The sequence below is a fragment of the Phragmites australis genome, chromosome 1, assembly GCF_958298935.1.
Source record: "Phragmites australis chromosome 1, lpPhrAust1.1, whole genome shotgun sequence".
In the NCBI taxonomy this organism is placed as follows: Eukaryota; Viridiplantae; Streptophyta; class Magnoliopsida; order Poales; family Poaceae; genus Phragmites; species Phragmites australis.
In genome coordinates, this window is record NC_084921.1 from 1,656,870 (window position 1) to 1,671,203 (window position 14,334).

At 44.8% G+C, this 14,334-nt stretch overlaps 1 protein-coding gene across 1 annotated transcript; it reads left to right on the forward strand.

Moving 5' to 3' along the window:
• The first annotated feature begins 12,084 nt into the window (after nt 1-12,084).
• Nucleotides 12,085-14,043, forward strand: LOC133886773 (protein IQ-domain 26-like). Its single transcript, XM_062326603.1, has 3 exons — nt 12,085-12,765; nt 12,973-13,179; nt 13,284-14,043. The coding sequence occupies exons 1-3, from the start codon at nt 12,316-12,318 to the stop codon at nt 13,995-13,997; spliced, it is 1,371 nt and encodes a 456-aa protein (XP_062182587.1). The 5' UTR covers nt 12,085-12,315; the 3' UTR covers nt 13,998-14,043.
• Nucleotides 14,044-14,334: the final 291 nt, after the last annotated feature.

The window sequence follows — 14,334 nt, forward strand, 5'->3', positions numbered from 1 at the left end:
GCGTCTTCGGCGATGCCATAGCGAGGTATGTATATGTTTTGTCGATGCGTTTGGGTGGAATGCTTTTCATCCCCTTTGCTACACCTTTGTGGTGTGAGCTCGTCAAATTCGCATCCGGTGTGGGCAAATTAGGTTGCTAGATCTCCATTTTTTGTGCGATCAAAGGTGGTGGTGCTGGTGCTATGATTCCTCTACCCAACTCATCGTGGAAGTTGACAATGCTCTCCAGAAAGGATAGATATAGATTCACCCTGGTTACAAACACTGAGACACTGGCTCTTGTGGCTTTACAAGGTGTAAGCTTCCCTAGGGATCTTGGTAGGAGGGCTTGTATTAGGCACTGTCTCTTCACTCGACATCGAGACGATCGACGGTAGGTGCCTGATGTGAAGAAGAAAGAGCTTAAGATCAGAATATTTTTCTGTATAATTTTCTTGTTTCTTAAATCCTATCTATAAAAAGGATGTAATAATGTCGAATTAATTCAATCCTTTTTTGCAAAAAAAAGGAAAACAAAGAAACTTTGTTCCTTTTAAAAATGGTGCGCTCTCCCCTCGTGGAGTTCTCGAAGAAAACAGCCATTCGCGATGCCTCTGGTAACTGAATGACTGTGATGTGTCATGTGAGCATTGCATGTAGCGATGTATGTACACATGGTGGTTGCTGACGACGACGGTTGTTGGAGAGAAACTGGTGAGAGTGGTCGTTGCCTCGTTGGTCTTTGCTCAGGGCAGGCCATGATCGATCAACAGTGGAACAGTGCTGAAAGGGGCGGCCCATCTTGCCTCACTCCACTCGAGCCCGCAACTTTTATCGGTCTCCTCTGTCTCTCCGTGCCAGCGCCCACAAACCTAGCCCACCAAACTTCGGGCCAATACCTATCCGCCATGTAGCTTAGACTCGGCGGGCAGGTTGGGATCAGGTGTAACAAGAATGTACCGGATATGAAACCTGAATTGCAAAAGTCAATCTAAGCCTGAAACAGTCAACGAGTGAAATTTTGACGAGCTATTTGAGTTCTTGCTCAACAGCGCCTGAGTTTATGGCTCGATTTGAACTTGACTTGTTAAGGTTTTGAGTTGAGCTCGAATCGAACCTATAAAGAATTGAGTTTAATTACATCACGGGTTTGTGTTTTTTTGGCAGGCAAACTGCTGTTCCGTCCGTCTCCAGCCTGCTTGGACTTCGAGTCATGGACGCCGTGATTTCAACATGTGAACCCTTGGTTCCAACCAAGCTGCAGCGAGCGAATCACTGCAACCGTTGGATCCAACCCCGGTACGAATCTGATTGCCTGCTCTAGCTCATGGTGGCCGATCGATCCGCGCGCTGCTACTGATTTCAGCATCGATGGAGGCGCTGGCTAGGACGAACGAGACGCGCTCGTGGATTTTAGCTGCGCGTTGTCGTCGACCGAGAAGGGAGGTATCTCACGGTCAGAGTCCTCGCGGTTCGTCCTCAAAGCCTCAACACTGGGGAGACGCAAATTTGGCACACCTCGGCACCTTCTCACGTAGGCGCGTCCACTTTGTATCTTGGGCCAGACTGTGTTAATTCGACCAAGACGATGGGCTATTGGGCTGGCTCGTCAACGCAACCGTGCTCCGGTTCCGAGCCTTTTATTTATATATTTCCATTTTTTAATATTTATAAAAATACATAACTATTTTAAAATATTGCACCTCAGGGGACAAACAGGTAACAACTTGTAAGACCCATAACATAATAGATACTCTCCCATAACAACTTGCAGTTCGTTTTAGCCTTCTCTACTATTCTCTAAATATAAGTTATTCTCAAACTTCTATTCATTTTTTTTTCTTTTATTCTCTTCTTGCTATTGTTTAATAAATGCTACCACTCTCACAAATAAATGAGTTATCTTTTCTAATGTAGAATAAGTAAAGGGTAACAAGGTTATTTAATCTATTTTCTTAATTTTTATATACAAATCTAAAATGATATACATTTATAATCGGATGGAGTAAAAATTAAATATCTTAACCGACATAGCATTTGTGTCAACTTGTCACCCAAACAACAAGCGGTACATTTATTATCAACAATTAAAAGAATGATATAACTCTACTAAATCTATTAAAAAGATATCACTCATTTAACGAGCAACACCTTTTTAGATATTATAGGTTAAGCTAGCTCTTTTAGTCTAAAAGCATGCATGCATCGCCTGCTAGTTATTTCAGTCTTGAAAAGCATGCATGCAACAGCACAACAGCATCCCGTTATGTGTGGAAAAAGGTGTCGTCCATTAATTAGCCGAGCCCCATCAGTCGCACCATTTTCTTCAGGAAAAACCCCGGCCCTCTTGTTCGGCAGCGGAGGGCCGATGGATAGCTTTGTTTCGATTAAAAACCCGGGCCGAGGCCGCCTGCACGCACCCCCACGCGCGTGGTTGACCGGCCACTCCGGCCCTGCTCGGCGTATGGCATGGTACGGGCGGCGCATTCCGTCCACGGCACGGGGGTGGGTGACGCAAATTCCATGGCGATCGCCCCTTCTTCCTTGGGGTTCAAATTCGCACGTTTGGGTCGGGCTCGTCTCCCTTCCTGTCGTTCAAACCCAGGCAGGATTCGTACCAGTACGTGACAACCGAGAGACGCCGAGTGAGGCTCACTAGAATTAGAGGTGAAAAATGAATAGTAATTATCTGAATTATTCAATATTTATATCTGTCAAAATATAAGAATAGATATTTATATCTATGTTTATATTTAAAATAGATCTAAAAATAGATGTATCTGAATTCATTTTTGAGAACCCGATTTAAATGTGGTTATCTAAATTGCTTTAAATTCGGATGTAGAAATAGATAATATCCGTATCCGCCAATCAAGGAACCAAATTTCGTTAATATTTTAGTAATTTCAAATGTGCACAAAATTTATATATTCTGGCTCAATCAAATGGGAACAAATTTCAGTAAAATTTGACTAAAAATTGAATTTCCGACATGAATTTTGAATGAAATTTCTAAAATTTATGTAGTTCCAGTAATTAAAAATGTGAACGAATTTTTGCGCACCAAAATAAAAATTCTTGTCAAATATATAGGATATTTGCTTACAATCTGATCGAGTAGATATTCGAATGCGGATTCATATTAAAACTATCGATTCGTATTCCCATTCAAAAATATTCAGGTTTATATTTATATTAAAATATAGATATCAATATAAAAAATAGACTATTTCATCTGTATTCTATCCATTTACATCTCTAACCAGCGACTAGTGCTCCCTGAAACAGAAACATGCCCGAAAGTGACTAGGGGCTCGTGTTTGCGACTGAAATGTGACTCGTGTTTGCGACTGAAATGTGACTCGTGTTTGCCAGGGAAGCTTCAGCTTTCAACAGCGCACTGGAGTGCCCAGCGTGTAACTCGAGAGCATCAGCCAAGGTTAATGAAAGACTGGTGTACTTGTTTCTGAAGGAAGGAGCCTGGCGAGTCAAAGTCGATGGTCGTGCGTTCTCGTCTCGGAAAAGATGATTTGTTTCGTGCCAAGACTGCCAAAGATGATTCGTTTCTACCATATAATGAAATGGAACGTGTCAGGAACCAACAGGTATAGTATGGAGTAGTCAAGCACGACGCCAATGAAATGGATGCGTTACTGCACCTGCATCTCAGAGTCAGCAGCGCGCTGCGCGCGTACACGGTACACCGAGCTCTCCCGATTGAGTTGACTTGAGCCATAGTGGCACAGAAGGTCACGTACGGTGACGTGAGATCTCAAGCGACCATCAGCTCGTACGAAACTCCTGTGCTTTTCGCAGCTGCCTGCCGGTCCAGCCGCTGCGATAGCAACGCCACAGTAGTTCGCTGCATGTCATGTTCAAATCAAGCACAGCAACAGTGGCATTTTCGTGATCCTGCCTGCACGTGTGGCCTTCGAGGACGACGGGCGCCAACACCCACGGGACCGCGGCATCCATGTCTCTCCCTCCTGCGCGAGCGCGACCTCGCAAACTCAACTACAGGTATAGAAATGGCGATCGGCGCTCAGGCTATTCTATGTGGAAACGCGTGCAAACTCTATTAGAGGTGACAACGTGTTAGGTTGGATCGATATCGAAATAAGTAAAAACATATTTGACCTGAAACCCGATACATAAAACCTAATCTGTAGTTGCTGCGGCACAACAGTCGCTGCTGGGTCGCGACGAAGGGTGGTCGTGCGTAGAGCTACAGAGCATAGGTGACAACATCAATGGCTACGACGAGAAGGTATGTCGCCGACGGGTAGGCAACGAGGGCATTGACAACTGCTACAACGCGGCGACAGTCTGCTGGGCCATAGCAACCAGCGGGTAGGCAACATGGGTCTCAACGGTGATGGATTTGCTCCTCCTGCATCCTGCCCACCAATCCGTCGGCAGATCTGCCCCTCCCGTTGTCCCGCAAGTGGGGCCTCATCGGAGGGGTGGGGGTGGGGGCAGTGGCGGTGGGGAGCCAGGGAGGCGTGGGAAGTGGAGACAGGAGGGGCGGGGGCAAGGGGTGGAGATGGGAGGAGGGAGTTGGAGCAAGCACCAGGGATCGGTGGCGTACTGGCTCCGGTGATAACGTTGACGGTCGGAGGGTAGGGTGACGGGAGAGCGAGTTCATGTTTTCGGGAGTACGAGACAACATACAAGTGACAAGGGACGTCGGACGGAGGGAGAAATGGAGACCGAGAGGAGCAGATCCACCACGTGGCTCGGGGCACTTAATGGGCTTGGGATTTTGGGGGCTGCAGGGAACTCGTAGGTGCGAAATACAACTCGAACCTGAACCCGACTCAGGTCGGGACCCGACATGATTGCCCCGTGGGGCGATTTTTACACCTAAACCCCTCCTTACCGGGTCTGAAACCCACATGACCCTGATCCAATCCGATCCGGTCCGATCCACTGCTAGTATTAAACTCCATTGCTAATGGCTTGTTCAAAACCTAATCAAGAACTTCACTAGGATTTTACGATCCATGACACGTCCTATGAGACCTCTTGCGAGGTGTTGTCAGTGTACAATTACAATGTTCTCGGCATGCATGTGTTAGAAACTATTTGTTTTAGCTGTAGATTATGAAAAATAGCTTGTAGATTGTGAATGGTAAGAAGCTAGATTGCACAATATGTAAAATTTGGTGGAACTTGGATTAATGATTATTACAATATAATGACTTCATTGTTAGAAGCTGAATTATGATAAGAATATCACAATCTATAATATTTAACTGAAATAAACAGATTTAAACATGTGCGATACTTAGAATCTTATCAGTTATTATCATGGCGGCTGCTTGACCTGTTGCTCTGAATCCATTATTCCGTTGACCCCATGGTGTACGTCCATGTCGATCCGGCGCCTTTATCTCGGTGACGTCCACGCAAAGATCCTTTGCGCAATCGCGGGGCTTTTGCTTTGCTTTGCTTTGCAGGCCAGTGCATGGACGTGTGCGTGTGCGTGTGCGTGCGTGCGTAGTGGAGAACACGTACGGGCACGCTCGATCTCCGTCTCCGTCGTCTACCCTCTTTTCTGCAACCTTTTCTCTCTCTAGAAACGGCTGCACTATCTTGCTGGGCGATCTGTTTCGCTTGTTACGTGCCATTGCATGTTGGCAGGATGGGGGAGCGAGAGGTGGGCTCTACCGCTCCACCTGCAGGCTGACGAGTTGGAAAGAAAGACGAAGCCAGAAAAGGAACGACAAGAAACTTTGTAATTTTCACCTTTGTATGTTCATCTTTCAAGACATGGCAAGTCATCATGCATGAACTACGTACGCATATCACAAGCCTGGCTCACTCGGTGCTTTCCAGCTGATGAGCAGTTTGATCGTCACTCGCATGTTTTGCTTATTTTATAGGAGTATCTATCCGTAGTGATACATGAGGGTAAAAATCTAAAAATAGATCATAAATATAATCGTATTTGTTAAAATATATAATATATCGATGTATTTATAAATTTAACATATGTATTCGGCACCTTAAACTCCGAAAAATCTATTTCAGTACTTGAGGTATCGAAAACTCCTGTATTCGACACCTGAGATGCCGAATACGGCCCTTTTGCCGCCTTTTTGAACGCGCGTGCCGTCGTGTTTCGCTCTAAAATACGAGCGTGTTGCCGTGTTTCGCTATAAGGAGTCGCGACGCAACTAGAGAGCAGATGAGTAGCGCGAGCAAGAGAGGAGAGGAGAGGAAAAGCAGCGCGAAGTGAGGAGTAGCAGCAGCGCGAGGAGAGGAGAATCAGCTCGAGACGAGGAGGAACAATAGCGCGAGTTACAATAAGTAGTTAAAGTATGTATTTAATTAATACTTGTAGCAATAATAGTAATTAGAGTAAGTACATTGTTTAATCCGTTCAGTTACATTTGTATAATTATTTGGTTTGCTTGATTATACGATTTTGATTATTTGCTTAGTCAGTGTAATAGTAATTAGTGTGACTTTATATAATAGTAATTAACATGAATTTGTATAATAGTAATTATTTGCCTAGTAAGAGTAAGTAGATTGTATAATAGTAATTAGCATTAATTTGATTAGTGAGTGTAATTAGGTTATTTAATTAGTTTAATAACATGATGACCTAGTGGTGGTATTTTGTGCTAGTGGTGGTATAGGGTGGTGGTCTAGTGCATGTATGCTCTTCATAGATGGAAGTAGAGTGTCGGTGTAATGCGAGGAAAGAGAAAAAAGAGAAAGGAAAAAAAGGATCAAAGATAAAAAAAAAATTCAGAAGATTAAAACACTTGGGTTGGACAAAAATATTTGATAAAAATAACAATACACCAAAAAATATGAAATTAAAATTTTTAATTAATAGTGGTGTGCACCTGTTTAATTAGTATTTTAGTTCAATCTATTAAAATAGTGGTGTGTATAAGAATTCCTGTTCTTAGTTAAAGAAAAGAAGAAGCTATGAAGTCAAATAGAACAAGATTTTCAGTGTCTTCTACTCAACATAGACTAATCTATTTCTCTCTTCAGCTCACTCAGCATTAAGAAATCTATGAATAGGTTAATAGTGCATTGTTAAATATAAGCACTAAAATTTTGCTATATATTATAGATATAGTAGTATTTACCGTAAAAAGGAGATGATCATCTAGCTTGAGAGCGACATGCTGATCCTTCTAACTTCTGCAAGAGTAAATATGGTGTAAAGAAAGCTAGTAAAATTAGCTTCCAAAATAGTTTTAAAGTTAATTTATAATGATATGAATATTTGGTCAATAACTTTCATATTAGTTTAATTAATATTTTAATTTAATATCTAATATTAATTATTGTATTTGAATTCAATATTGATGATTTAGTTAGCATTGTTAATTGCTTAAATATTTAGCATTGTTAAGTATAGTACTATTTAATTTGCATTGTTATTTTATTTATTATTTATCGAGGGGCGTAATTAGTTGTGTATCGTATATCTAAGTAGTTATTTTATTAGAAGTACTTTGCTTAGCAGATACGATATGATTTTTCATATTTATTACGGAGAACGTCCTGCAGTTTTGCACGGGAGGCTCATAACAATTCAGAACTGACAGCATATAGAGAGTTTGGTTGAAGTACCTAATGATCTAGATGGCCTGAAATCACATGTTATGAGCCTTTTACATGTGAACCAGCAATTCCATACTATTATCCTAGAAGGTGTGCAGCCACGACTTATTTCAAACAGCTCGGTCATTGTCCATACGTTGTTCGAGATGAGAAGGAATAAGCGTTGGCTTTGTACTCACACAGGGCACTGGAGGAGAACTTTGATATAGGAGTGTACGTAAATATAGTGTCACGACTGGTGCAAGGTGATGTAGTAACTACCGTGGAAGGATTAGGCTAGCAGGTGATGCATGAAGAGGATGGAGGGCATATCGGGGAGGAAAGTTCTGATAGAGAGGGAGCTAGAGTGGACTCTTATGAGGTAGATGCAGGATGCATGGATGATGAAGCCGGTAGTATCGGGGATGAAGAAGCTGCTGACAACGATGACCCGGTGCTTGCGATCCAGTATTGTCATGGTGCTGAGTTGCTGAATTGTGCTATCGTTGAGTATAACATCTTATCTAACTAAGGATACCGGAATAGCAATATACAGGTCGGGCAACAATTTTGTAACAGGGGGAGGTCATCCACTTTATTAGCATCTATACTATAATAACAAGAATTGACCACAAATACGCCCGATCTAACTCTACAGAGCATGAGATTAGGTGTATCAAGCACCCGAATTATCCTTACTTTGTATGAGCACATATGCTAAAATATGAGAAATATTTTATGATCAGTAGACATACCCCACATACATGCAGCGAAGAGGCAATTAGGAATGTGAGTCACGCTGTTGATGCGAGGTTCATAGCCTAACTCCTCATCACTCTTGTTGGCACGGACATTGTTTGTCACCAAAATCTATTATGAAGGAGGTGCAGACTAAGATGGGTATACTGATCAATCCGCCTACATCATTGACTCATCATGAAGACGTCGTTGACTGCACGCAGCAGATGCCTGACTAGAGCGGCAAGTATGATTTTGACTGGTCTGCTGCAATGCAGGCCACTAGCTTCATCGAGCTCCTCAGCGCACAATACCCCAAATATCTTGTAATGTTTATCAAATAATTGTGATATTTAATACTTATTTAATATTTCTTAAATAATCATGGACTCATGATTTGGTACAAAGCCATAATGTTACAGTGAAGAATCAATACATCTATAGCGGGATCTTCGAGTACAGGCTTTCTATGGACACACACAACAATCCATATAGCACTTAATGCCTCATTCAGGTTGTCCGTGAAGGGAAGGATGATCCCTTCAAGGAGAGCAACCTAATTCAAGCCGTGGCCAAATTGCATGTAAGACTCTTCTGTTCTGCGTTAACTGCTCCGCTCCAACATATAACCACCGAGGACCTTAGGGTCCTCTTGTACGAGAAGCATCAAGCGTATCTTAGGGTGTACAAACTAGCCAACCATACTTCTATTCTAGGTTTATCTATGAGTCAAAGAACGATAGTGATATTGCCTGACTATTATGTATCCCACATTCAGGTTCGTAATTTCATATGTGCTCACCTACTTATCTTTTTTTCTATTGATTTGAATGCTCATCTTTTACATTAGGCAATCCCAGAAGACACACAGTTGATCAACAAAGATATCACAAACTTCTTGGTGATGTATATGCTCTTCGGCAAGGGTGTCATGCCTTGTTCACGTAGAAGACGATGAGGGTCAGCGAACCTAAGGGGTACAGGGCGCCCTGTACTACTCAACCAGAAAATGATGAGGACGATGTGGATGATGATTTCATGCCCCCAATGCATCGAAGTTCCAGCAGCAATACATAAAAAGGTTCAATGATCATTGTAAGAGGACACTCATGCACCACATCAAGATGGCGTAGAATCGATAAGAAAATAGGATGTGCTACTACCGTGATAGCTCAAGATGACAATGATGATGATTTCATACCACAACAACCCCTCCCTCTGAGGCCTTCATCTCCGAAGGATATTGATGACCCTTAAAATAATAGTGGATTTGTTGGTACCCATCTTTATAACTTCTCATTATCACCTCGAAGACGACAACCATCTTACCCTGATAGCATTGACTGGTATTCTTCCGCTAATTTACGTCGCCACTTTCCTCTGCTGTCTTGACATATTCTAGGTATTCAATATCTATGCACTACGAACTATGCAAATGTCATACATAACTATTTATTTTGTTTATCAACTATTTGTCTAATCAATGTGATGGTAATTTTATTATATTAACGTACTATCCAAGTACAATTCTTTCCAACATATGAAAGGTGTTTGTGAACTCAGGTTTTAGACACACCAATATATAACCAGCACCTCAGGGACTAACATTAATTGTAACTCTAAAATCAATAATGTGATTGTATGAACCGTTCAACCTCGGATTATGCTTGCTTTAGGATGAATGCTTAAAGCAAGCTTCGACTTTGAATTAAGATCAAATGGATATATGTTACTTCTATACTCACTCAAAATTAATATTTTTCATAGAGAATACTTTCATATGATTCTATACCTCCATGCATAGGCAACAATAATTTATTGCTGAACTTTCACATAATGAAATAACCACACCAAGCAACGGTTTTCACAGAGAATCTCTGTCAAGCATCAATGCCACAACTTTTCAAGCTCTCACAGGGAATCCTATACTTCAACCCCTAGCCAAGCCCATGCACTCAGTCCATGCACTAGTCCTCAACCAATATAAATAATCCCACCCTCATCTATGGATAGACCATTCCTTCCATAGCTCTCTCAACTGTAATGTCTTCCTCAGCTCCACCAAAGGGTTGAACCACCGATGTGCTTCTGTGACGACCCTTGTAGGCTTCGCAAGTCCTATGACATCTCCTACACCTATGGCCTACGCTTCTTCATGTGTGCCAACTACTAGTATGACAAGTCTCAACAAATACCGTACGAGTACCCACCGGTACATCAATGTATATCACTAATGTGGTACTTTTCATACGATTTCATGCACTTCCTTACTAATCTACCCTCTTGATTCATTTGTCCAGTCTCCTCCACCTATCTGTGACTTTATAGAATGACTAGACATGGAGCAAAATGCGCACCAGAAGCAGTGGGTCGACATGAGCATACGGTAGAGGAGAGAAGCATATGAACGTCGGGAGTATGAGCACAGTAAGAGGAACTACAGCTCAAGTGTCAGGAAGAGGAGCGTATGAGGAAAGCAGCTAAGGAGAGCGTCGCAGCTAAGGCACACGAAGCAGAGAAGGAAAGCGGGAGAGGGCTCATCGTGCTAAAGCAGAGGGCCCCAATGCCCTGCGAAAGGGCAAATATCCTAGATGACTCAGTAAAGAGCATCTATTATAACGTGATCTATTTTCATTCTCTAAGGCATGTTTGGTTTAGCAGCGGCACATTATTAAGTTAGTCTTTAGGTGTACCGTATATATCAATGTTTGTTATCGTCATCTCTTTATGGTTAGGATCCATTCACACAGCAACAAAAAAACCTCATATCGCATGTAATTTTATCAGTATATGTAACGTCTATACCAGGTTATATGATAATCGTACTTCACAACTATTATTGTTCGACAAATTAGATTTTGTATCCTCCCGACATTACTTCCCTAAAAAGCTATCTACATGAATACATTAAATGAATAATAAAATATCGATAAAATTATGACACACGCACTCATCCTGTTTCTTTCTTTATTTATTCACTCGTGCCCTGATAAAACTAAATTATGCTACAAAACCAGTCCGCTCGCTATTTTATAGCAAAATACAGCAGCACGTGGTTCAAGAAGCGACAAAAGCTTTAGACCGGCCTGTATTACGATGTCGTATTTGGCATCTCAAGTGCCGAATACAGGAGTTTTCAGTACCTTAAGTACTAGAATCGATTTTGCGGTGTTTGAGGTGCCAAATAGAGATGCTAAATTTACCAATACGCTAATATATTATCTATTTTAACAAATAATGTTATATACATTGTATATTTTTAGATTTTTACCTATATGTGAGACGTTACAAGAGCGGATCACATTTCTTTTTGAACTAACCCTGCCGGCCGCTTTTTGAACGCTGGGCATGCATGCTCTCAAGCTCATACAATTCTTTAATCGCATCTAGGTTGTGCCTTTGTGCAAGCAACGTGACATCTTCAAGGTGTCTTGAAGCACTTAGTAACTGATGTTCTTTTTTATTTGTCTCCACGGTCTTTTTATTTATCTTGACGGTCTTCAAGTGCCCCTTTTTGGCTACTATTTTTTACAACATTGTATCAATATATACTAATAAAAATATATTTTTATCAGAGCTTTTCTAAAGATAAATCTAGCCATATAATTTTTATATAGCTAATCTTGATAGTTTCAAACATATTAGTGGTTAAACTTTTAAAATTTTAACTACATAGTTTATAAAAGGACAAGTAAAAAGAACGGGAGCAGTAGCATCTTTCAAAAGCATTCTATTCAGTTATTACAAGTCTCAGGCTCCCCTCTGTATTTTTGCTGCATTCCGGGACATTGTGTTTTTGTCCTCTAATGCCCCCTCGTTTCTTTTTATTGAAACCCGCTCCTCCCCACGCGGCCTGCCTTGCCCTCCTCCGCCCGTTTCCCTCTCTTATTCAAACTTGCAAGCTCCTTTCTCTAACGCCGCCGTCCGTCTCCACCAAGCTCCTCACTCACTTCAGCCACTACTACACTGCTCTGTTTGGGTTGGAGCGCGCGTGGCGTGGGCGCGGAGCCCCTGCGAATTCCGGCGATGGGAAAGGCGGCGCGGTGGTTTCGCAGCTTGCTGGGCGGCGGGAAGGAGCAGGGGAAGGAGCAGAGGCGGGCCACGGCGCCGGGGAGCGACGCTATCCCCGCGTACAGGAAGCGCTGGAGCTTCGCCAGATCTTCGCGGGACTCCGTCCATGCCACGGCGGCGGATGCCGTGGCCAGGGGTGACGCTGCGATCGCGAGGGCGGCCGAGGCAGCGTGGCTCAAGTCGATGTACGGCGGGGCGGAGCGGGAGCAGAGCAAGCACGCCATCGCCGTCGCCGCGGCCACTGCAGCGGCTGCGGACGCGGCCGTGGCCGCGACACAGGCCGCCGTTGAGGTCGTGCGTCTCACCTGCCAGGGTCCTATTTTCGCCGGCGGAGGCGCCGTCCTGAACCCCTGCGGCTGCGCCGGCGCTGCCGTCAAGATCCAGACGGCCTTCCGAGGCTTCTTGGTGAGTGACTAAAACCACTTCTCCTTCTGTTCTTGATCTGTTCGTGTTAATTGGTCACACCAACACATAGAAAACATACCATACTTGGTTCTCATTACTGTTCATTTAAGATTCTTTTTTTGGGTTCATGTACATGCTAATCTTGTGCAATGTACAGCCCAAACTTTGTGCAAAGTTTAAGCGAGGATTTGCCTTAAATTCTGGCAGGCCAAGAAGGCGCTGCGAGCTCTCAAGGCACTGGTGAAACTGCAGGCGCTGGTGCGGGGCTACCTGGTGCGGAAGCAGGCGGCCGCCACGCTGCAGAGCATGCAGGCGCTTGTCCGCGCGCAGGCCACCGTCCGCGCCGCCCGGTGTCGCGCCGTGCCCCCTCTGCCGCCTCTCCACCACCCTCCCGTCCGACCCCGCTACTCGTTGGTACGGCCTTGATTGCTTTCGAGTAAAGCAATCGCGCCTCATTGTCCTCGTCCGAGGTTGCGTGTTCTCTCCCTAACGAATCCGTGCGTTTCTTGTGCTGGCAGCAAGAACGGTACATGGACGACACGCGGAGCGAGCACGGCGTGCCGGCGTACAGCCGCCGCCTGTCCGCGAGCATCGAGTCGGCGTCCTACGGCTGGTACGACCGGAGCCCCAAGATCGTGGAAATGGACACCGGCCGGCCCAAGTCGCGCTTGTCCTCGCTCCGGACGAGCCCCCCGGTGCTCGACGCCGGAACCGGCGACGAGTGGTACGCGCAGTCCGTGTCGTCGCCCCTCCTGCCGTGCCACCTCCCCGGCGCGCCCCCGCGCATCGCGGTGCCGAGCTCGCGCCACTTCCCGGACTACGACTGGTGCGCGCTGGAGAAGCCGAGGCCGGCGACGGCGCAGTGCACGCCCCGGTGCACGCAGTACACGCCGGCGACCCCGGCCAAGAGTGTGTGCGGCGCGGCCACCTACTCGTCGCCGAACTGCCCGAACTACATGTCGAGCACGCAGTCGTCGGGCGCGAAGTCCCGGTCTCAGAGCGCGCCGAAGCAGCGGCCGGAGGCCGGCGTGGTGGGCGCGCGGAAGCGGGTGCCGCTAAGCGAGGTGATCCTGGAGGCCCGGGCGAGCTTGAGCAGCGTAGGCATGCATAAGTCCTGCAACCGGGTGCAGGAGGCATTCGACTTCAAGGCGGCCGCCGTGAGCCGCTCCGACCGCTCGTCGGAGGCGGCGGCCGGGAGGGACCGGGACATGTTCTTGCAGAGGAGATGGTGAATCTCCTACAGCTCAGCAGCTGTTCGCTCTTGCAGAGATGATTGGTGGGGGCGGCTAGAAAATGGCATATGATTAGTACTACTAGATAGTGATTAGTTTCTCATTAATTCCCTGTAAGCTCTTCACTCTTTGTGATCATGCAACCGGTGTGAGCTCTCTCTACTGTTCTTGTGTGTGGCTTGTCCGTCACAACTCACAAGCGAAGTGTATGGGAAGTTGGGAGATTTCATTTCGTTTTTCATAGCAGTACTTGGATGTACATTCCATCTCCTCCCAAGACAAGCTCTCTCTGTTTCGTTTCCAGTGCAAGTTTAATCGCCCCTTTGGCTCCCACCAG